This window comes from Ceraceosorus guamensis (assembly GCF_003144195.1).
Source record: "Ceraceosorus guamensis strain MCA 4658 unplaced genomic scaffold IE81scaffold_43, whole genome shotgun sequence".
Taxonomy (NCBI): domain Eukaryota; kingdom Fungi; phylum Basidiomycota; class Exobasidiomycetes; order Ceraceosorales; family Ceraceosoraceae; genus Ceraceosorus; species Ceraceosorus guamensis.
This window is the reverse complement of record NW_020290038.1, coordinates 149,248-166,560: the sequence shown is the minus strand read 5'-3', so window position 1 is coordinate 166,560 and position 17,313 is coordinate 149,248. Positions and strand designations below refer to the sequence as shown.

The following is a 17,313-nucleotide window of genomic DNA, read 5'->3' as shown; positions in this document are numbered from 1 at the left end:
AGGGTCCGCATCGCATCGCATCGCATCGCAGCAGCGCACGCCGCGTCTGGATGCATGATGACTGTGGCAGCAGCAGATGAGGCCGGCGTATACGTGTATAGTGCGCGCGCCGACTCAACATCTCGCAGCAGGTCGGTCTGTCTGCGCCGCATCTGGAGCAGGGGGCTCAGCTAGGCGCGTGCGTGGCTGCGTGCGTGGCTGCCTGCGTGGCTGCGTGCGTGCCAAAAGGGGGTTGGGTTGCGTGTGCGATCGCTGCAACGTCGCTCCACCTATGGGGGGGTCTCATCGCTCTGCACATCAACGATCGACTCTCCCACTCGCGCCCCATCACCTCCATCACTGCGAATGTGACTCTATCCTATCCACTCGCACACTCGCACACTCGCACACTCCTTGGCATCGCACCATGCCGGCGCTGTGTCGAAGCGCAGCAGCGTACGATTCGCTGCCTCGAGGGCAGCGCAAGGCCAATGCTGCCATCCACCGCCTTCGAGCCAGTCAGGCCTCATCCCGACCATCCGCTTCCTCCGAATTCGGCCAGGGTGCAGGCGCAAATGCCGAAGAGACGCCGCAATTGATAGCTTCTGCCAGGCAGAATCCCAACTTGGCTGGACCTAGTAGACAGCCGGTGGGCAAAGGGAATGGTTTGCTCCTCGGAGGTAATCGGAGAGCGGCAAAGGCCGGTGTGGTCCTGCCACTCGCCTCCAGCGGCTCAGAGGATGCAGAGCGGATGAGCAGCAGACTACAAACACGGACAGGCAGGCGGATGGACGAGGTTGCGGATGCGGATGCGGATACGGATGCTGGATGGGCAACGGACGAAGCGCCAAGTGCGCCTGGAAGCCCAAAGAAGCAGAGCGGCAGGAACAGGTTCGCAGGCGCAGGCGCAGGCGTGGGTATTAGCGGACCCGTAAGCAATGCAAAGTCGGGAAAGCAACTGAGCGCAGGTGTCGCTGCTGCTGCGCAACACAGCGGATCGCCTGTGCCGGCGAGGAAGCGCGTGGTGGATAAGCGGCAGATCGGATTGCCGAGCAACTTTCAGGTGAGCAGTGACGAGCTCAATGACTTTGGGCAAGCACATCGCTGGTCGTCGAGTGCTGCTGCATGGCTTCGGTCGACTGACACGCGCGCACGATACACGCTCACCGGCGCAGCATACAGGCCACATTGGAGCCGCTTCATACGGCCAGGCCGTGTCTCAGGTGGATGCAGCTCAGCTCAAAGCTCAGCTGTCTGAAGTCGCCGCAGCGCTGTCCAACTTCGACCTGCCTCCCTTGTCAGAGTCTCTCACTGCAGCGCCACCATCAAGCGCGCCACCAAAGTCGAGCGTTTCTGCCACACCGCCGCCCGCTCCAGCCGAGGTGAAGGGTGTGTCAGCACCCGACTCGCCCGAGATGGAGCCTCTACGGGGGGACAAGAGTCCCCTCATCCCCGCCGACTTTGCATCGGTCTTGGAGAGTGCGACAGCAACGCCGGACGACTCGGTCAGTCTGGACGCCGCAGAAACATCTGCTCCTTCCATCCGCTTGGTATCGCGCTCTTCGGCTTTGACCTCACCGCCAGCAGAGACATCGTCACCCGAGCAGCTCTCCCGCCGCATACCGCCTTTGCATGAAAGACCGTCTGTGCACGTCGCCTCTATTCGACGTAGGCCAGTGCCGTCCACCATGGGACCATCTCAGGTGCGAGCGAGTTCGGGAAGGGGATCGATCGGTCGATCGTACGCTGCGCTTGGTCAAGGCAGCGGCGCACCTTCGACTGCGATAGCTCAAGCGGGCACTGTTCGGGCTCCTGGCACGGGAGGCTTTGGACGGACAAAGAGGAAACCGGTCCCACGCGGCTTGGCGGGCATCTTGGCCGATCCTCTTGTCGAAACGTCGCATGGCGACGGCGCGACTGGAATGGATAAGGATCTTCCGCCGCAGCTCAACAGCGTCAAGGCGACGACTGCCGACGATGGGTTCGTCGATGTGGACGAGGATGTGGCGCTGAGCTCTGCTGGAACGGGGCTGGAGCGCAACGTGAGCCTAGTGGGCGCCTTGCCTAGCGGTCTGAACGGCAGAGGCTACGCAGCAGGCGGCAAGGGTAGCTGGAGCAAACGATCGGGCGGAGGTGCGGCGGCGGGCGCTGGAGTTTACGGCTCGGTGAGAGGATCGGTGCGCATGTCCGCCTTGGAAAGGGCCAAATTGGCAGCGATGAAGCTGGAAGCTGCTCAGAGGTTGGTGGCCGAGGGCGCGGGCACTGCGGAGCCGGACGACCCATCCCTTTTGCGCTCCAAGAGCGGTCGACGAAGCGATGCTGCGGCGAATTTGAACGACGCGAGCGCCAGTGCCAGTGCCAGCGCATCATCTGCAGCCGCTGCTGCATCTATCCGCATGAACGGCAAGAGGATGGTGCAGGGCCCTTCGGGCACGTATATCACGGACACGGCGAATCTGAGGTGGAACAGCGCGCTTAGCGAGATTACTAGGGCGCTCAAGGATGGGGACGAAGGAGGGGCAGCAGAGACTGCTGAGAGGGAAGGGGAGAGCATAGAGGATGCTATGCGACGTGCGGATCTGGTGCTGGGACGTCTGGGAGTAGAGCAGTAGTAGCGCTCCACGCTTCCGGCAACAAGCTGTGGGGGACATTTTGAGGAAGTTGTCATTCCTGTGGCGAAAGCCCCTTTCTGGAGCAATGTATAGCTTATTCACGAAATTTCGTACGCGCCGTGTCTCGTGGAGTGGGAGCTAGATTCTTCCTCACTCGCGTGGGACGCCGCGGTGGGTTTAGATTGGGTTTGATATATGGTACACGCAACATTGTCTCGCTGTGCAGATGGACCCGTGTATGGAGAGAACAAACGCAATGGATAGATCGATGGACCTTGTAGAGAGCCACAGGTGTCCGTCGATCAAGGCATCATCAGCCCGGGCGTTTCGGCTCACGGCTGCGCTCTAGCTGGCGCAAATGTCAGGTCAATATTCGAGGCCAGTCACGCGAAATGCCAGTATTGATGGCCCCAGCTCTAGCCGATTGTTTAGGGTCGAGCCTAATCCAAGGCTAACCTCCAGGCCAGGGGGCTTCGATTTGATGAAGCAAAGGCTGACTGGGTCTCCGCTCCCTCTCTTCCTCCTCCTGTTCCCGCCATGGTTCGAGTAACGAGCGCAACCTGCCTCGTGTCAAAGCTTGGCTGTGGGCCCTGTATGAGCACAGCGCACGAAGCACATTGGGGCACGATCGCCATTCGAGTGCCGAATCGTGCATCGACTTGGCAAATCACACCGACACGGTGATGCGCACTTCGATCGGCAAGTCGAATGAGTGAGTGCGAGCGAGCGAGCGAGCAAGAGGTGTACTCACACTCCACAAGATTCGTGACTCGTGACTTCTCTCGAGCGGCCCCTTATTGTTGGATGGAGACCTGCTACACCGCCACATTTACTTTTTGCTGATCGATGCACGAGCCTGCCTGCCCTGCCCTGCCCTGCCTTGCCTTGCCTGTCTGTCACCCGCGGTCGGTCAGTCGTGGGTGGTCCACCGTTTCGCCCGCGCATGTCTGCGCGGTGTGCATGCAAGTCATCAGTGTCGTGCGTGATGAGGGTACCGACCGCACGGCCTCGGAATACCCGCAACAAGCGCGCTATACCTTTGATCAGGGCTTCTAGCTGCTGCTGCTGCTGCTGCTGCTGCTGCCCATCCAAGTCGATGATGGTCGAGCTGCGCCGTTCCCGTCGCTGCTGTGCAGCAGAGCATCACACACATGCAGCTGCTGCACAGACTCGATCCCAATTAACCCCGGCGCGAGCATGTCAAATTTTGATGAGTGTGAGTAATTGAGTAATTCCTGCAGCAGGTAAAGGCGTGAAGATGCGCAAGATCGAGCCATTCGTGATTCAGATTCAAGATTCACGATTGTCGTTGAGTCGAGTCTGAGTGTCGCGGCAGTCAAAAAGCCTGGGTTTCGGGAAAAACAATCAAATGGAAATCGAAATAGGGAAAATCGCTGGTGGATGTGAATGCTGAGAATCAAGAATGACCATTCTCTGTGAGCGAGGGCGATTACAAGCAGGGCAAGTCCCTATGCGTGAGTGTAATTGCGATTATGACTGTCCAGGTGCACCACGCGATCGGTCCGCTGCAATTCAATCTTGAAGGCAAAAGCAGAGACAGAAGCAGAAGCAGCAGCAGCAGCAGCAGCAGCAGCAGCAGCAGTCATGCGAAATATAGATGGATTTGTCTACACTGCTTTAGTGCCCGCAGCGGTGCTGGCTGGATCTTGGCAGCCATGCATGCTCAGCAATTAAGCAGCAGCCGCTTTGCCCAGGCTGCTGTCATGATTCATGCTGCTGCAGATGAAGCTCAAATCGCGAATATGAATTCACATTGAATGGCGAAGCAGGGCAAATCAAGAATCAACGCGAATCGCGAATCAGTCAGAGAGTCAAAGTCGAGCGGGATGATGACATCCATGGGAGCGGCTCCGACGTCGTGATGACACGCAGCATCACTTGATTGTACCCATCACATCCCCTCCAACCTCGATATAGCCACTCAAGAAATCGTGATTGATTGGTCTGACACAGCGCGCTGCTCTGCTCATTCGCCCTGATCTTCCCCACCACCACCACCGCTCTTGGTGGATCGACATCGCCACCTCCCCTCTCTCGCCCCTCCCGCCCCTCTCGCCCCACCATGTCTTGTCCCTCGCCCACGCCGATCTCGACGGAGTACACGACGTCGACGTCGCTCATCACCTCCATCTCCATCGATACGGCGACGTTTAGTCTGCCCGGCGGTATCACTGGTCAGAATCCATTTTCGGAAGTGACGAGGACGATCACCAGCACGCAGCTGCTCACTTCTCCCATCTCCACCATCTTCACCACGCCGCCTTGCCAGAGCAGCGAACCTGAGACGACGCAGCAACAAGCGACGACGACGACGCAGCAGCAGGGACCTACCACTCAAGCGCCAGCAGCTACGACGACGACGGTGCAGCCAGTCACGCTCACCTCTGCCAGCACTTCCAACGGTCAAGTCGTCATCGTCACCCTCACCAGCACGCCCGCTGCTCAGCCTTCCAACAATTCGGGCTCTGGATCTGGAAATGGCGCAAGCTCGTCCAGCAGCGGAGCCTCTCAGCATACAGGTGCGATCGTTGGAGGTGTGGTGGGCGGTACGGCGCTGATCGTCATCGTGGCAATCTTGGCGCGATGGTTGGTGGTGAGGAGCAGAAGGGATAGGGATACGAAGGCTCTTAACGCCTTTTTCGGTGCTGGTAGCGGTGGTGGAGGATTGTTTGGATTGTCTTTTGGAGGCAAGGATGATGAGAAGCATCAGCAGCAGCAACAACAACAACAACAGCAAAGGGATGATTTGGATATGATGGATGAGGACGAGTATGCGGACGCACACACTTCCCCGCACCACGCTCAGCAACCTCAGTGGGCGCCTGGCGGTCATGCCAGCGAAGCTGCCTATGGACCCGGCATGGCTGGTGCTGCGGCACATGGCGCTTATGGTTGGAACAATCACGATGGAGCATACAGCAATGCTGGGCCCTACACGCAGTCAGGTCACGGTGGTGGTGCGACCAGCGATGGTGCGCACGCGCAATACGCAGCGGCATTCGCCAACGGCGCTTCATCCGCAGATCATCGCGGTGCTGCTGCTGCTGCTGCTGCACCTTCGCACGGTTCTCCTCCAGGCACGGCGCATGGCGCTTCTTCAACCGCAGAAGGCGTCTATCCTCCATCCAGATACGCTTTCCTGGACGTGGGTGCAGGTGCTGGACCTACCGGCGCAGCTTCTGCGGGCAACGATGCAGCACCTCCCTACGCACCAGTACCGCCACTGAGCGGATCCGCATCCGCATCCGCATCCGCATCTCACAACCAAACGCCAAACTTGTCCGCAGCTCCTTCCTTCAACAATACGAGGACACCCGATGCATCGTCAGCATCCAGAACTCAAAATGCTTCCTCCCAGCAGCAGCGCGAGCAGTCGCCTTTGCAAGCCTACAACAACAACATGGCCAGACAAACTTCGCAGATCCTTGCCGGCTTACCACCTAGCGCGCCCACCTCTCCTCAGCAGCGCAACAACAGACCTTTGAGCAGCGGTGGCGCTGAAAGACCTGCTGCGGCGCATGAAGACGATGCGGAGACGGAGAGAGTCGCAGCTCAGCTTTGGGGAGCTCATAGAGGTCTGCGCGTGGCCAATGCGGAGGTGGGAACGCCTTGAGTTGGGGGCAGCATAACAGAAAAGGGGGGCGGGCCTATTGGGAAGAAGTACGTTTGCGTGGGGGTCATTTGCAACGAAACGAAAAAGCGCAACAATGTCCCTGCTGCTACTTGTCTGTGGCCCAGCGCGATTGTGAGATTCTTGGCGTGCGCGCGCACCGCAAAGCCTCCACGCGTGCCGCAGGCGAAGCAGCACGCACTCCCTTCCATCGATCAAGTCTTTGCAACTCCTCATCGTCCGACACTTGCGATATGCGACGCGATATGCGGACTAGCAATTCCAGCACCGCCCACCCGCACCTTTTTGTACTTGTTTTCTCTCTCTCTCTCTCTCTCTCTCTCTATTCTTTTCGCGTCGGTTCTCCCCCCTCCCTCTGCACGTATGTATGAGACGCTCGTAATGCTTGTGCGGCTAGCTAGCACTCTGCCCCACCGCCCCGCGCATGCTGCATCGTTGTGGCGGCATCGGGCGCATCGAAAATTGCACCGCTTGCTCGCTGAAACGTTTTCGAATTGTGTTGGAGGAGGAGGAGGGGGAAAAGCGGACGAATGGCAAATCGCAGCGTTCGCAGCGTTGCCAGCAATACAGAAAAGACTGCTTCAAGAAGACCTGCGAGCGCGATCGCGATCGCGATTGCGATCGCTAAAGATGGGTGGATTGCAGAGAGACTTCTCTGACACGAGCACCAAGCGTGTATCGCACGGGCTCCAGTGGGATGGTCGTCGAACGGTGCGGCAGCGCAAGTCGAGGAGAGGGAGGGTGGCGACAAGCAGGACTAGAATACACGGGGGCTCTTTTCTTAGAGTGGAGGCGCGCGCGCAAGCGCGCAATCATAGCTTGGCCTGCTGTGTAGCTGGAGCGACGTCAAAGTGGGAGCGAGGCAGATGAACCAACAGACTTTGGCCCGGATGCTTGGGCGGTTCGACTCGTAAGGTGACTTGGGTGGGTGTGAGAGCGACGAGCGTACCCGTCTGAGGCTGGGATCGTGAGGAACGAATGGGCGGGGGTAAAAGTAAGCCCCCCAAAGGAAGGAGAAGATGCAAACGTCATGAGAAATTCCCCCATGAACACGCTTCGGATTTTTCCCCCCGCACCACTTCGAGCGAGACTCCGACTCCGACTCACGATTCTGCCAGTGTCTCGTGGAGTGACGCTGGTCAAGTCTCCCCTCTTGAGCGCGCTAGGATCATCTGCTTGGATATGTCCGCCGCCCGCCTCCTCGCGCCTGACCGACTCGGACTCGGACTCGGACTCGCCAGCCTGCCGCAAGATCAAACGCGCAGCTTCGTCCCCCTTCAGATCGGCGAATTGGGGCAGAGCGGATCTGCGAGCGCTCAGTTCTTTGCGCACCTCGTTGAGCCAGCGCAAGACGAGGGGAAAGGGAGAGTTGGGAAGTTGAGCATTGTCTTTGGACGGGCGAGGGAGCAGATCGGGCACCGCTTTCAGGCTCAGCTCTTGCCAAAGCAGATGTTGCGAATTGGAAGGAGGGGGAGGGGAAAGGATGCAGCAAATTCAGCGATTAGGGCGAGGGGGCAGGGGGAACTAACTGCAAAAGCGAGAAGCAGCTCCGTCCGTGCGACGTGCGAGCAAAACTCTTGACTTACGCAACCAAGTCAGGGTGAATGCGCAGCCAATGTCCACGTAGCTCATCTCGGGCGTTCCGAGCAACCACTCTGCCCGACTCTCCGTCAGCGTCTTTTCCAGCGAATGGAGATGAGTGATGAGTTGAGCCTTGTTCAGCTCCGGTCTGGCCCTTTCGCCCAATCTGAGGCCGGGCGAGAAGCTTTTCCTGTCGTCTATGAACTCCTTGGACCAGGCTGCGGGAGGAATGAGACCCGCGATGATCGGAAACATCTCTCTGTCCGTCCAATTAGCTGTGAGCAGGCAGGCAAGGAATGAGCCGCAGCAAAGAAAGGCAAAAGTGCCACCGCTTCGCCCCGCCTCGCCCCGCCATCTCTCTCTCTCTCTCTCTCTCTCTCTCTCTCTCTCTCTCTCTCTCTCTCTCTCTCTCTCTCTCTCTCTCTCTCTATCTATCTCTCGCGCGCGCGCTCACCAACGAGCCTCTTTTGCAATTCGGCCTCTCGACCGAACAAACTGTTTCCGTGTCCCTGCTTGCCCGCAAACGTCTTTTCCAGCACCTCGACTTGCAGACTAGTGTCGAGATAAAGCTGACCGTCCAATGCCAGCACGGGAATGCGACGATAGGTGATGCCCAGCTCTTGGGAGAGCATGGGACGAGGCGGGATCATGTCGACTTGAACGACGGCGTGCGGTACCCTGTACCACGCTAGCAGATCCTGCAACTTTTTGAAAAAGGGAGAGCCGGCGTAGCCGTACACGATTGCGCGCGGAGATGCTGCTGCTGGCGGCGGCGGGGCAGACATGATTTTGGGCGTTGCGCGTGGTGCGGTGCGTGTTGCGGGATCCAGAGGCAGGATGATGAAATGACGTGGAGCGTGGGGGTGAGGGTGATAGTCACGAGTGTGGGGGGGAATCTCGTGACTCGTGACTGGCTCACAGACCGATGTCAAGCTTTGCTCGCTGAATTGCTACGCAAGCAGGTCCAGAAGGCACGCCGCGGTGTTTTGGAGCTTCGAGCAGCGCGCGTGCAGCTTGCTGATGCATGGTGCTGTATACTACGTGTGGCCCGGCCGCCCACGCGCGCGGACGGGACGCGCAGAGTCAAGGTGCGGGGGCGGGGCTATAGTCAATAGTGTGCGTAGTGTTGGTTGTGCGGTACGAGTGAGAGCAGCTTAATTGCATCCCTGAATTCATTCTCCACAAACCGCACTTTGACTGAGCAGCCGCAGCCTCTGTCATCATTCACGACTCTTGCGTGGATTCATTCGAGTTTGGATGCGTTGATGGCGAATCACAATGAATGAATGATCAGCGCGGGGATTTCGCTCGCTGCTGCGTTGTTGTATTGCATAGCTGCATGCTTTGCAGTCGACGCATGCAGCTCGGTCCATGCAGAACGCTCTACACAAATTATACAACCACAATCAGCACAAGGCGCATGCACACGGTAGACCTAGCTCCAACTCGAGTCACGAGTGACGCTCGACTGGTATTCACATTGTGCGTTTACTCCAAAACTCATCAACACATACTTTTCTTTTTTTTTTAACCCACGACTCTTGACTTGTTTGACTCGACTGTGACTTGCACTCGATGACTTGTGCGCGCGCGACTCGTGACTTTTTGGTCAACACACACACGAGACGTCATGCACGTGATCTGGATTGGATTGCATCACGTGCGGGCGCAGCTATAGACGCCGCGCGCGCGTGCACGGGTTCCGTTCGGCGGCGGGGGTCTCGTCATTGCACGCAGCATGCAGCTGCGACAATTGAGCTGCGCGTGCGTGTATAGTCGCGTGCGGGTCTAACATTCACAATCGATTCATCGTACGCACGCGCCACTGCTGCTGCTGCATGCTGCTGCTGCTGCTTGAAACGCGGCGGCGGATGGCGCAAACGAGGGGGGCTCGCGGGTGCTGTGCTGCTGCTGCTGCTGCTGCTGCTGATGCCTGTGCGCCGAGCAAGCTGCTGGTATCCATGATGCAGCATATATGCATCAAGATAAGATCACACAGCAGCCGCACATCGATCGCTGGTCCCTCCAGAGGGAGTCGCACGCACACACACACACACACCATCATCCTCGCTTCGCTCCGCTCGCATGGTCGCATCCGCATCCACTTGATCTGCTGCTCGCATTCCTGCTCTGCCTCCCATTGGCTGCCCTCAACTTGTCAGGCAAGAGTGAGGCAAGCCTCCACTTGAGCAAGCGCACCCCCATTCGGCATCGCGCCTCCGCCACCCGCTTGGGGCGGAAATGGCGGCCGTCACTCACGCAGCAGTCTCTGGGTCGGGAAGCGGTGGCGCGGGTGGTGGTGGTGGTGGTGGTGCTGGCAGCGGGAGCTCTTCCGATCATCGAGTAGGCCCTTATGAGATTCTCAAGGAGATTGGAAAAGGTTCGTTTGCAGTGGTGCACAAGGGTTTGGTCAGACCGCCCGATGCACCACGCGCAAGGGATCTGGCCATCAAGATTGTCAGCAGGCGCAAGTTGACCACCAAGCTGCTGGAGAATCTGGAAGGGGAGATTAGCATCATGAGGAACATTAGACATCGGCATGTCGTCGAGCTGCTCGACTGTCTCAGCACCGACGACAGGATATACCTCGTCATGCCCTTTTGCTCGGGCGGGGATCTCAGCTTTTACATTCGCAACGCTCCAAAGGCGTTAGCTGAGCAGCAAGCGCTAGCATCCGCAGCGACGGCAGAAGCAAGGAAGACTAGGAGGAGCACTTCGATCGACAGGAGCGCTGCGACCGCCGAGATGGAGTACAGGCACCACGAGGATGGAGGACTGAACCACGTCGTGATCAGAAGCTTTTTGGAACAGTTGGCGGGCGCACTCGAATTCATGCGCGATCGCAACATTGTGCATAGAGACATCAAACCTCAGGTGAGTGGTCGCTGCGATGACCAAGGTGGCGGGCGGGTTACTCGAGCCCGCTCCGTTGTTTGACGGAGCTTCCCTCCGGCCTGAGACGCATGCATCCAGTCAGTGCTGACAAGTAGACTTGCTTGTCGTACTCTGCAGAACCTGCTCTTGCAGCCCGCCGATGAAGAATTCTTGGCCGCTGGTCACAAGCCTGGCATTCCACAGCTCAAAGTCGCAGACTTTGGCTTTGCCCGCAATCTCCCCACAGCGACCCTGGCAGAGACGCTATGTGGAAGCCCGTGAGTAGAGGTCCGTTGGAGGAAGATGCATGCGATGCGCCGAGCTCACACCGATTCGATGCACAGGCTCTACATGGCGCCTGAGATTCTTCGATACGAAAAGTACGATGCCAAGGCGGACTTGTGGTCGGTAGGAGCGGTGCTGTACGAAATGTGCGTGGGCAAGCCGCCTTTCAGAGCGCAGAATCCGGTGGAGCTGCTGCGCAAGATTGAGCGAGGCGAAGATCGCATACGTTTTCCCGATGAGCGCTCGGATGGCTCCTTGGCGCGCGAGAGGGAGAGAAGGGAAGAGCTTGGCGAGACGAATGTGGATGTGAAGCGCGCTCATTCAATCCCGGCGGACATCAAGGCGCTGGTGAGGTGCCTCTTGAGGCAAAAGCCGATGGAGCGCGTATCTTTCGACGGGTTGTTCAGATGCGATGTGATCGAAGGCGTCAGAGAAGAGATGCGCCAAGTCGTGGCTGCTGCTGCTGCCGCTGCCACGGCAAAGAGGGCTTTGGCAGATCAAGCCACGACCTCCGCAGGAGCCACTTCTGAGTCCTCCAATGCCAAGCTCATACCTGCAGCTCCAGAGGAGATGGCGCCGTCGCTTCCGAAAGCAGCACGTATACCGTCCTCAAAGGTGAATGTTTCGCCTCCCACCCCCATCAAGCGAGGCTTTGCCAGCAAGTATGTTCTGGCCGGGAATCACGCATACCGTACGAATGCGGTGGAGACAAAAGCCAAAATGGCGCAGCCGAGCATCGCAGCGCCAACCTCTTCAGGTATGGAAGACAATGCAAGCGACACGCCTGGCTCGAGCGTCAGCAACTTTCCCATCCACGCAGCTACAGCCAAGGCATCCAGCTCAGACTCGCCGGGAACGGGCGCTTCGACTCCGCTTGATCTTGCTGGTTCGGCAACTCAGCCCTCGCCTGGTGACAGCGGACTGCTGGGCAAGGATGCGTACGTGATCGTGGAGAAGCGCAACATCGAGACCAACTCGGACGGGAGCGTCGGCGCAGGACTACTAGGCGTGGGGCGAAGACCATCCAGGTTGGGTAGACTCAGCAGCGGTATAGCAGCTCAACTCCTTCCTTCCGCAGCTGCAGTCACAGCAACAGCCACAGCCGCGCCATTCTCGGCAGCCAAGACTACTGATGAATCTGCACAGCGCGCTCGCATTTCCCCTCCAAACAGATCATCGCCCACCGCAGTAGAGGGCGCAGCGCCCAGCTCGCCAGCTGGCGGAGCTTTTGCTCTTCCCTCGGGCACTGTGCGGCGTCCTAGCTTGAGCCATCGCCAGAGCACCTCCAGCGCTACCAGTCCCAGTCCTCGCTCACTGCCTGCTGTCGGCGGCGCCCCAGCAGCTGCAGCTCAAAGTGGTGTCGCTTCAACAATCCCTGCTCCTGACCCCGCAGCGCCACAGACCGCGCCGGCTGCGATCTCGACGACGACAACAGCTGCGAACCCGCAGTCTGCTTTGGCGCGCGCGATCAGCATGGCGAGCGTGAGGCTGTTTGGCATTCCTACTGGGATGAACATGCGAGGAGCAGCTGCCTTGGCTAGGAATCGGAGCACAAGACGAGCAGCGCTCATGAGATCGGGCGAACATTTGGACGGTGCGGAAGCGGGCTTGCTAGCGATGCTCGAAGATCTTTCGCAAAAGTCGTTTGTGCTCAGCGAATTTGCGGACTCCAGACTGGCACTTCACTTTCCAAGTGGACCTCATCAGGCCGGCTTGAATGGAGAAGCTGCGAAGGACTCTGCTCTGGGCTCCTCGAGCGTCTCCACGGCTGTCAACAAGTCCACTCGGCCATCGACGGCTTTGAGGAGGAGCAGCTCTACCAAGGCCTCCCCTGGCGCTCCTGCCGCCAGCTACTCTCCAACTTCTCCTCAATCTCAGACTATTGGACTACCTTCATCGGCAGGAGAGACGGTTGCTGCGGAGGCGCTGCTGCTGTATGTGCGTAGCTTGAGCTTTTTGCAACGAGGTCTGGATGCCGTCAAAATTTTTTGGGAGGCTCGTTCGCGTCCTGGCTACCCCGCCGCAGTAAGTTCGGACGTCAATGAAGGTGAGTATGTACGGTGCGCCCAATCGCCCAGTAACTACACTATCGCTCATTCGAAAGAGTCCGGTGTGTATTTTTGCGCAGCTGTGCAATTTTTGCGCGCACGCTTCAACGACGGCTACGAGAGGGCCGACTTTGCGAGGGCTCGGTGCAGCGCGGAAATACCGGATTCGGCGCGAAATGTGGACAAGCTGATCTTCGACAAGGCGCTCGATATCGCCAGATGCGCCGCGCTGGACGAGTTGGAGAACAATCACGGACGCGCAGCAGCAGCAGCAGGCTCCGCTTTCGAGGCGCAGAGGTGCATACTGGCCTACGAGACCGCCAGCGGATTGTTAAGCGGTTTGCTGGACTCTCCCAACGAAAAGGAGGAGGGGGAGGAGGAGTCGGCAGCGGCGGCGGCGGTAGCGGCCGTCGTGCTTGGAAGCAATGCCGAGCTGGGAGATGCTGCTATCGCTACGATTGAAAAGTGTGAGTTTCAAGAGCTCGATTGGGCGGAAGGGGCGGACGCGGATGCTGATTGCTGATGCTGATGCGATGCTGATTGCTGATGCTGATGCGATGCGATGCGATGCGGTGCGATTCTGATGCTGATGCGCTAAAGCTTTCTCTGCTATAGTTTTGGCTTCTATCAATAAGCGATTGGCAGCCCTGCAGCGGTCTGCTGTCGAGATGCCCTCATCGCAGGAGTGAGGTGTGCCGCGGCAGCTCGTGCATCTGTCGCTCTCACGCCCACTTTGAGATTCTTTCACCGTGCCTCTCTATATCTCCCCTCTTTCTTCCCCCCCTTCGCCATCCTCAATGTATCTCGCACGCATCTGTTGACCCCCCCCTGATCCATCAATCTGCAAATTCGCAATCTTTTGTAAGAGTAACACTACCTAGGCTTTCCCCCCGTGCCATGTCATCCCTTCTCCTTCGCCTCGCCTTCGTGCCATGCCTAGCTTTCTTTCGAAGCCAAAGCTTCTTGGTTCGCTCAGCAGGATGCGAGAGTCGGTGTTTGTTTGATGCGCGTGCGGCCTCAGGCTCTTGGGCGAGTGCTTTTTGTTCGAGTGCGAGTCAAGTCTTGCCTGCTTCACGAAGCTGCGCGCTACGAAAGTGAGCTGGAGCTGAGAGCTGCTGGGCGTCGCGAGACTCGATCACGACTCATCAGGATTTTTGGTAGCTTTGGCCGTGTGTAGAGTCACGTGCGCGCGTCGTGCTAATGTGGAGGGAGGCTAGGGAGGCTAAGGAGGCTAAGGAGGCAGGCAGGCAGGCGGGCAGGCAGGCGGGCGGGCAGTACACTGCATGCATGGACTCTTTTCGAGTTTCTGGAACTCGTGGACTCGAAGAATCACACGAGAGGCTCCGCACTGCAGACTCACGCTCACGACTTGTTGTGGAACTTTCTTCTGACTGCGCGGGTATGGACAAGTCTGGTTGAAGCCCTTGGGGTCCAAGTCTACTACAATCACTCTCTCCCACTTGTAGTCAGAGTGCACGCTCGGGGCATTTTGCTTCGGATTTCAGAGGAACAAGGCAAGGGGCCATCGCGTGGCTCTTGATCGAGGACCATCGAGTATCGGACGAAGAGAAGAGGCGAGGCGAGGCGAGGCGAGGCGAGGCGATGTGCGCTGGAGGAGAAAGAGGAGGTGGTCAGTATGCATCGACTTGGGGGGACGAGGAGGAAGCACCTAGCGTTGCGCATCGACAGGAAAGAAGGTCGAGGAGAGAAGTAGAAGAGGTAGGCCATTCGGGTGTGGAGGTGGTGGACGTGGATGTGAGGAGATACGTGGAGCAGATGGAGAGGGAGGATGAGGATGGTGAGGAGGATGTGCACTGGCCGCCTGATGCGATGTGGGAATTGCTGGTGGATGTGAGTAATTCAGCTCAGAGTCTTGACTCTGTATGCGATGGAATGATCAGCTTCTTCGAGGCTCGAGGCTGATTACCGACGCTGGCTGGATCGTGCGCGTCTGTCTATGCTGCGCTGCCCTGCCCTGCCAGGGTGAGTTGAAGCTCGCACACATCGCACACATCCACACTCACACTCGCACACATCCACCACCCACACCCACACTCACATTCACACTCACACGCCCATCCCTTTTCCCCCTCCTTTCCTTCAGCCCACTGTCACCCCACCGACGATCCATCTCCTTGGCGAGATTCGCAAGAGCTGAGTCTCAAGATGCGCAGCGTAAAGTTGAACAAGGTTTGCGCCATGTCCACCTCCGTGCACGATCAGCATTTCGTCGCTCAGCTGGCCCGATCTTGTCCAGGAAAAGTGGTGCCTGCTTTTGGTGAGTTGCTGCGCTTTGCGGTGGTGTGTGTGTGGGGGGGTGCGGACGGCCAGAGGGCAGCGTCGTGGTGGTAAAGGTTGCGCGATTGTGCATGTGGACTTGCACACCTCGAACGAAATGCCCAAAGCTGAGTGCGCACACACGAATTGCGGGCATCGTGCTCCCTCACCCCCGTCCCCTCACAAACAGGCTATCATCCCTGGTTCGCTCATCAAATCTCGCTCTGCGATTCCACTACCAAAGAAGATCATTATCGTTCCCTCTTTCTCGCTCAGGCAGATGCGGATGCGGGCACCTCTTCCCGCACGCTGGAAGCGAAGAATCAACTGGAAGATTTGCTTCCTCATCTGCCCCCTCCTATCGCCTTGTCCGACATCATCCAGACGCTTCGAAGAAATCTGCAAGAACATCCGACGGCTCTGGTGGGAGAGGTGGGAATGGATAGGATCTTTAGATTACCTATGAGCGCGCATGGATATACAAGGGACCCCAGTCTGAGATGTACAGGTGCAGACGCGGACGCGGACGAGGAGGGAGTGCATTCGAATCCAGCGGAGCAGGAGGAGCAGAAGGAAGCGGTCGACAAGGGCTTGCATGAGGCGCACGCGACCAAGCTTGCTCAAGAGGTTCAACGAAGCGCAGGTGCAGGGCGCGCAGACGAATTTCACGGACACGGACTAGGCAGAAGAAATCGAGCTCTGAGTTGTTTGAGCACACCTCTATCCCATCAATTGTCCATTTTGAGCGCTCAGGTGCAAGTGGCCATCTCTCTTCGACGAAGCGTCAGCTTGCACAGCGTCAAAGCTGGCGATGCCACGTTGGCTTGGGTGCGGGAGATGGATAGGCGTTGGCCTGGTAGCGGTCGACGAACGAAGCGTGTGCTGCAGCCCAGCAAAAAGGAGAAGCGGGATAGGGAAAAGGCTTGGAGGGAGGGTAGGGGAGAGGAGATTACGCAAAACGATTTGAAAGAGGCTATGAGCGAGGAGGTCGGCTTTGGATTTGAAGATATCAGTGAGTTTTTGGGGGGGAAGGGGAGGGGCATGGAGGGAAGGGCATCTGTGGACAGTTCTCCCCCTGACTTGCGCCTTTCCTCGCCTTTGGCTCATCTCTCGACTCATACTGCGCCTCGCGATTACGTCACTCGCACGCAAGATGTGGACCTGCACAGCTGCTCCCTCTCCGCCGAGATGATCCGCACCGTGCAAGTGAGTCGCGAGTACGGCGGGGGGCTGATCTAGAGTTCAAAAATGATGCGGGACTTTTTCCCCCTGCCCGCCCCCGCCCGCCGCTTTCTCGCCCTGACCTTACCAATCACACCCCCCCCTTCCCCCCCCCCCTCTTCTCTCTTATACGCTAGAATGCCCATCCAAACATCTACATCTCTTTCAGCCTAACCATCAACGCGCGACAAAAATCGCTCGCGCACCAGATTCGCGCTTGTCGGGCGGATAGGCTGCTGGTGGAGAGCGATTGGCATTCAGCGCACGGCTTGTCCGCACGTACATGGGCCGCACTGAGGTTCGTGGCAGACATCAAGCAGGAACTTCGGCAGGGCGAAGAGCGCGGGAGCGAGGCCGGATACGAAAAGGCGGCATATTGCTTGAGAAGTAATTGGAACAGGTTCATCAGGGGCGAATGAACAGCAATTCAAGGGGCACATGGGGCGCGCCGCCGTCGTGTTGGGTGGGGGATTAGAGTTGGAGCAAAGTCGGAGGTGGCGACGCCTGATCGATGCAAGACGGCAAGCACATCCCTCTATTCCCTGCGTGAATGCGTCGAGGCGCCGGCGCCGGCGCCGGCGCGCTCCATGTCGAGGCAGGTTTGCGCCGCTTGATGAGCATGACAACCTGATTGCATAACAAGCCCAATGGAATCCAGATTTTGCCCTTGCTGCTGCGTCATTTCGGCTTTCTGTGACGTCCCAAAGCATGACCAGGCTGGACTAATGTAGTCAAATTCAGCTGGCCCGCCGCGCGGCACCCGGACCAAAATTCATTGCTCCTT

The 17,313-nt window shown here is 58.3% G+C and overlaps 5 protein-coding genes across 5 annotated transcripts; 4 read left to right on the top strand and 1 right to left on the bottom strand.

Moving 5' to 3' along the window:
• The first annotated feature begins 274 nt into the window (after positions 1-274).
• Positions 275-2,696, top strand: IE81DRAFT_324582 (hypothetical protein). Its single transcript, XM_025514271.1, has 2 exons — positions 275-1,042; positions 1,155-2,696. The coding sequence occupies exons 1-2, from the start codon at positions 407-409 to the stop codon at positions 2,589-2,591; spliced, it is 2,073 nt and encodes a 690-aa protein (XP_025368600.1). The 5' UTR covers positions 275-406; the 3' UTR covers positions 2,592-2,696.
• A 1,978-nt stretch (positions 2,697-4,674) lies between these two features.
• Positions 4,675-6,225, top strand: IE81DRAFT_348373 (hypothetical protein; the record flags this gene model as incomplete). Its single annotated transcript, XM_025516251.1, has 1 exon — positions 4,675-6,225. One exon carries the CDS (start codon positions 4,675-4,677, stop codon positions 6,223-6,225), a length of 1,551 nt encoding a protein of 516 aa, XP_025368599.1.
• A 489-nt stretch (positions 6,226-6,714) lies between these two features.
• On the bottom strand, positions 6,715-8,752 carry IE81DRAFT_324579 (hypothetical protein). Its single transcript, XM_025514270.1, has 3 exons — positions 8,279-8,752; positions 7,830-8,099; positions 6,715-7,679 (listed from the first exon to the last, which is right to left on the bottom strand). Exons 1-3 carry the CDS (start codon positions 8,607-8,609, stop codon positions 7,090-7,092), a joined length of 1,191 nt encoding a protein of 396 aa, XP_025368598.1. The 5' UTR covers positions 8,610-8,752; the 3' UTR covers positions 6,715-7,089.
• A 1,095-nt stretch (positions 8,753-9,847) lies between these two features.
• Positions 9,848-13,967, top strand: IE81DRAFT_324576 (kinase-like protein). Its single transcript, XM_025514269.1, has 5 exons — positions 9,848-10,698; positions 10,837-10,976; positions 11,043-13,030; positions 13,112-13,498; positions 13,647-13,967. The coding sequence occupies exons 1-5, from the start codon at positions 10,066-10,068 to the stop codon at positions 13,718-13,720; spliced, it is 3,222 nt and encodes a 1,073-aa protein (XP_025368597.1). The 5' UTR covers positions 9,848-10,065; the 3' UTR covers positions 13,721-13,967.
• A 398-nt stretch (positions 13,968-14,365) lies between these two features.
• Positions 14,366-16,948, top strand: IE81DRAFT_359028 (Metallo-dependent hydrolase; the record flags this gene model as incomplete). The annotated part of the gene is made up of 7 exons (XM_025516709.1): positions 14,366-14,750; positions 14,772-14,829; positions 15,136-15,309; positions 15,499-15,801; positions 16,006-16,185; positions 16,462-16,508; positions 16,667-16,948. The coding sequence occupies exons 1-7, from the start codon at positions 14,634-14,636 to the stop codon at positions 16,946-16,948; spliced, it is 1,161 nt and encodes a 386-aa protein (XP_025368596.1). The 5' UTR covers positions 14,366-14,633.
• Between the last annotated feature and the right edge of the window lie 365 nt (positions 16,949-17,313).

Bases quoted from the DNA above. Each gene is read 5' to 3' on its own strand.
- IE81DRAFT_324582 (XM_025514271.1), top strand. From the start codon at position 407: ATGCCGGCGCTGTGTCGAAGCGCAGCAGCGTACGATTCGCTGCCTCGA. The intron at 1,043-1,154 runs GTGAGCAGTGAC...TCACCGGCGCAG, and splicing joins GATTGCCGAGCAACTTTCAG to CATACAGGCCACATTGGAGC.
- IE81DRAFT_324579 (XM_025514270.1), bottom strand. From the start codon at position 8,609: ATGTCTGCCCCGCCGCCGCCAGCAGCAGCATCTCCGCGCGCAATCGTG. The intron at 8,100-8,278 runs GTGAGCGCGCGC...GCCTGCTCACAG, and splicing joins ATTGCAAAAGAGGCTCGTTG to CTAATTGGACGGACAGAGAG. The intron at 7,680-7,829 runs GTAAGTCAAGAG...TGCTTTGGCAAG, and splicing joins ATTCACCCTGACTTGGTTGC to AGCTGAGCCTGAAAGCGGTG.
- IE81DRAFT_324576 (XM_025514269.1), top strand. From the start codon at position 10,066: ATGGCGGCCGTCACTCACGCAGCAGTCTCTGGGTCGGGAAGCGGTGGC. The intron at 10,699-10,836 runs GTGAGTGGTCGC...CGTACTCTGCAG, and splicing joins ATAGAGACATCAAACCTCAG to AACCTGCTCTTGCAGCCCGC. The intron at 13,031-13,111 runs GTGAGTATGTAC...ATTTTTGCGCAG, and splicing joins AAGTTCGGACGTCAATGAAG to CTGTGCAATTTTTGCGCGCA.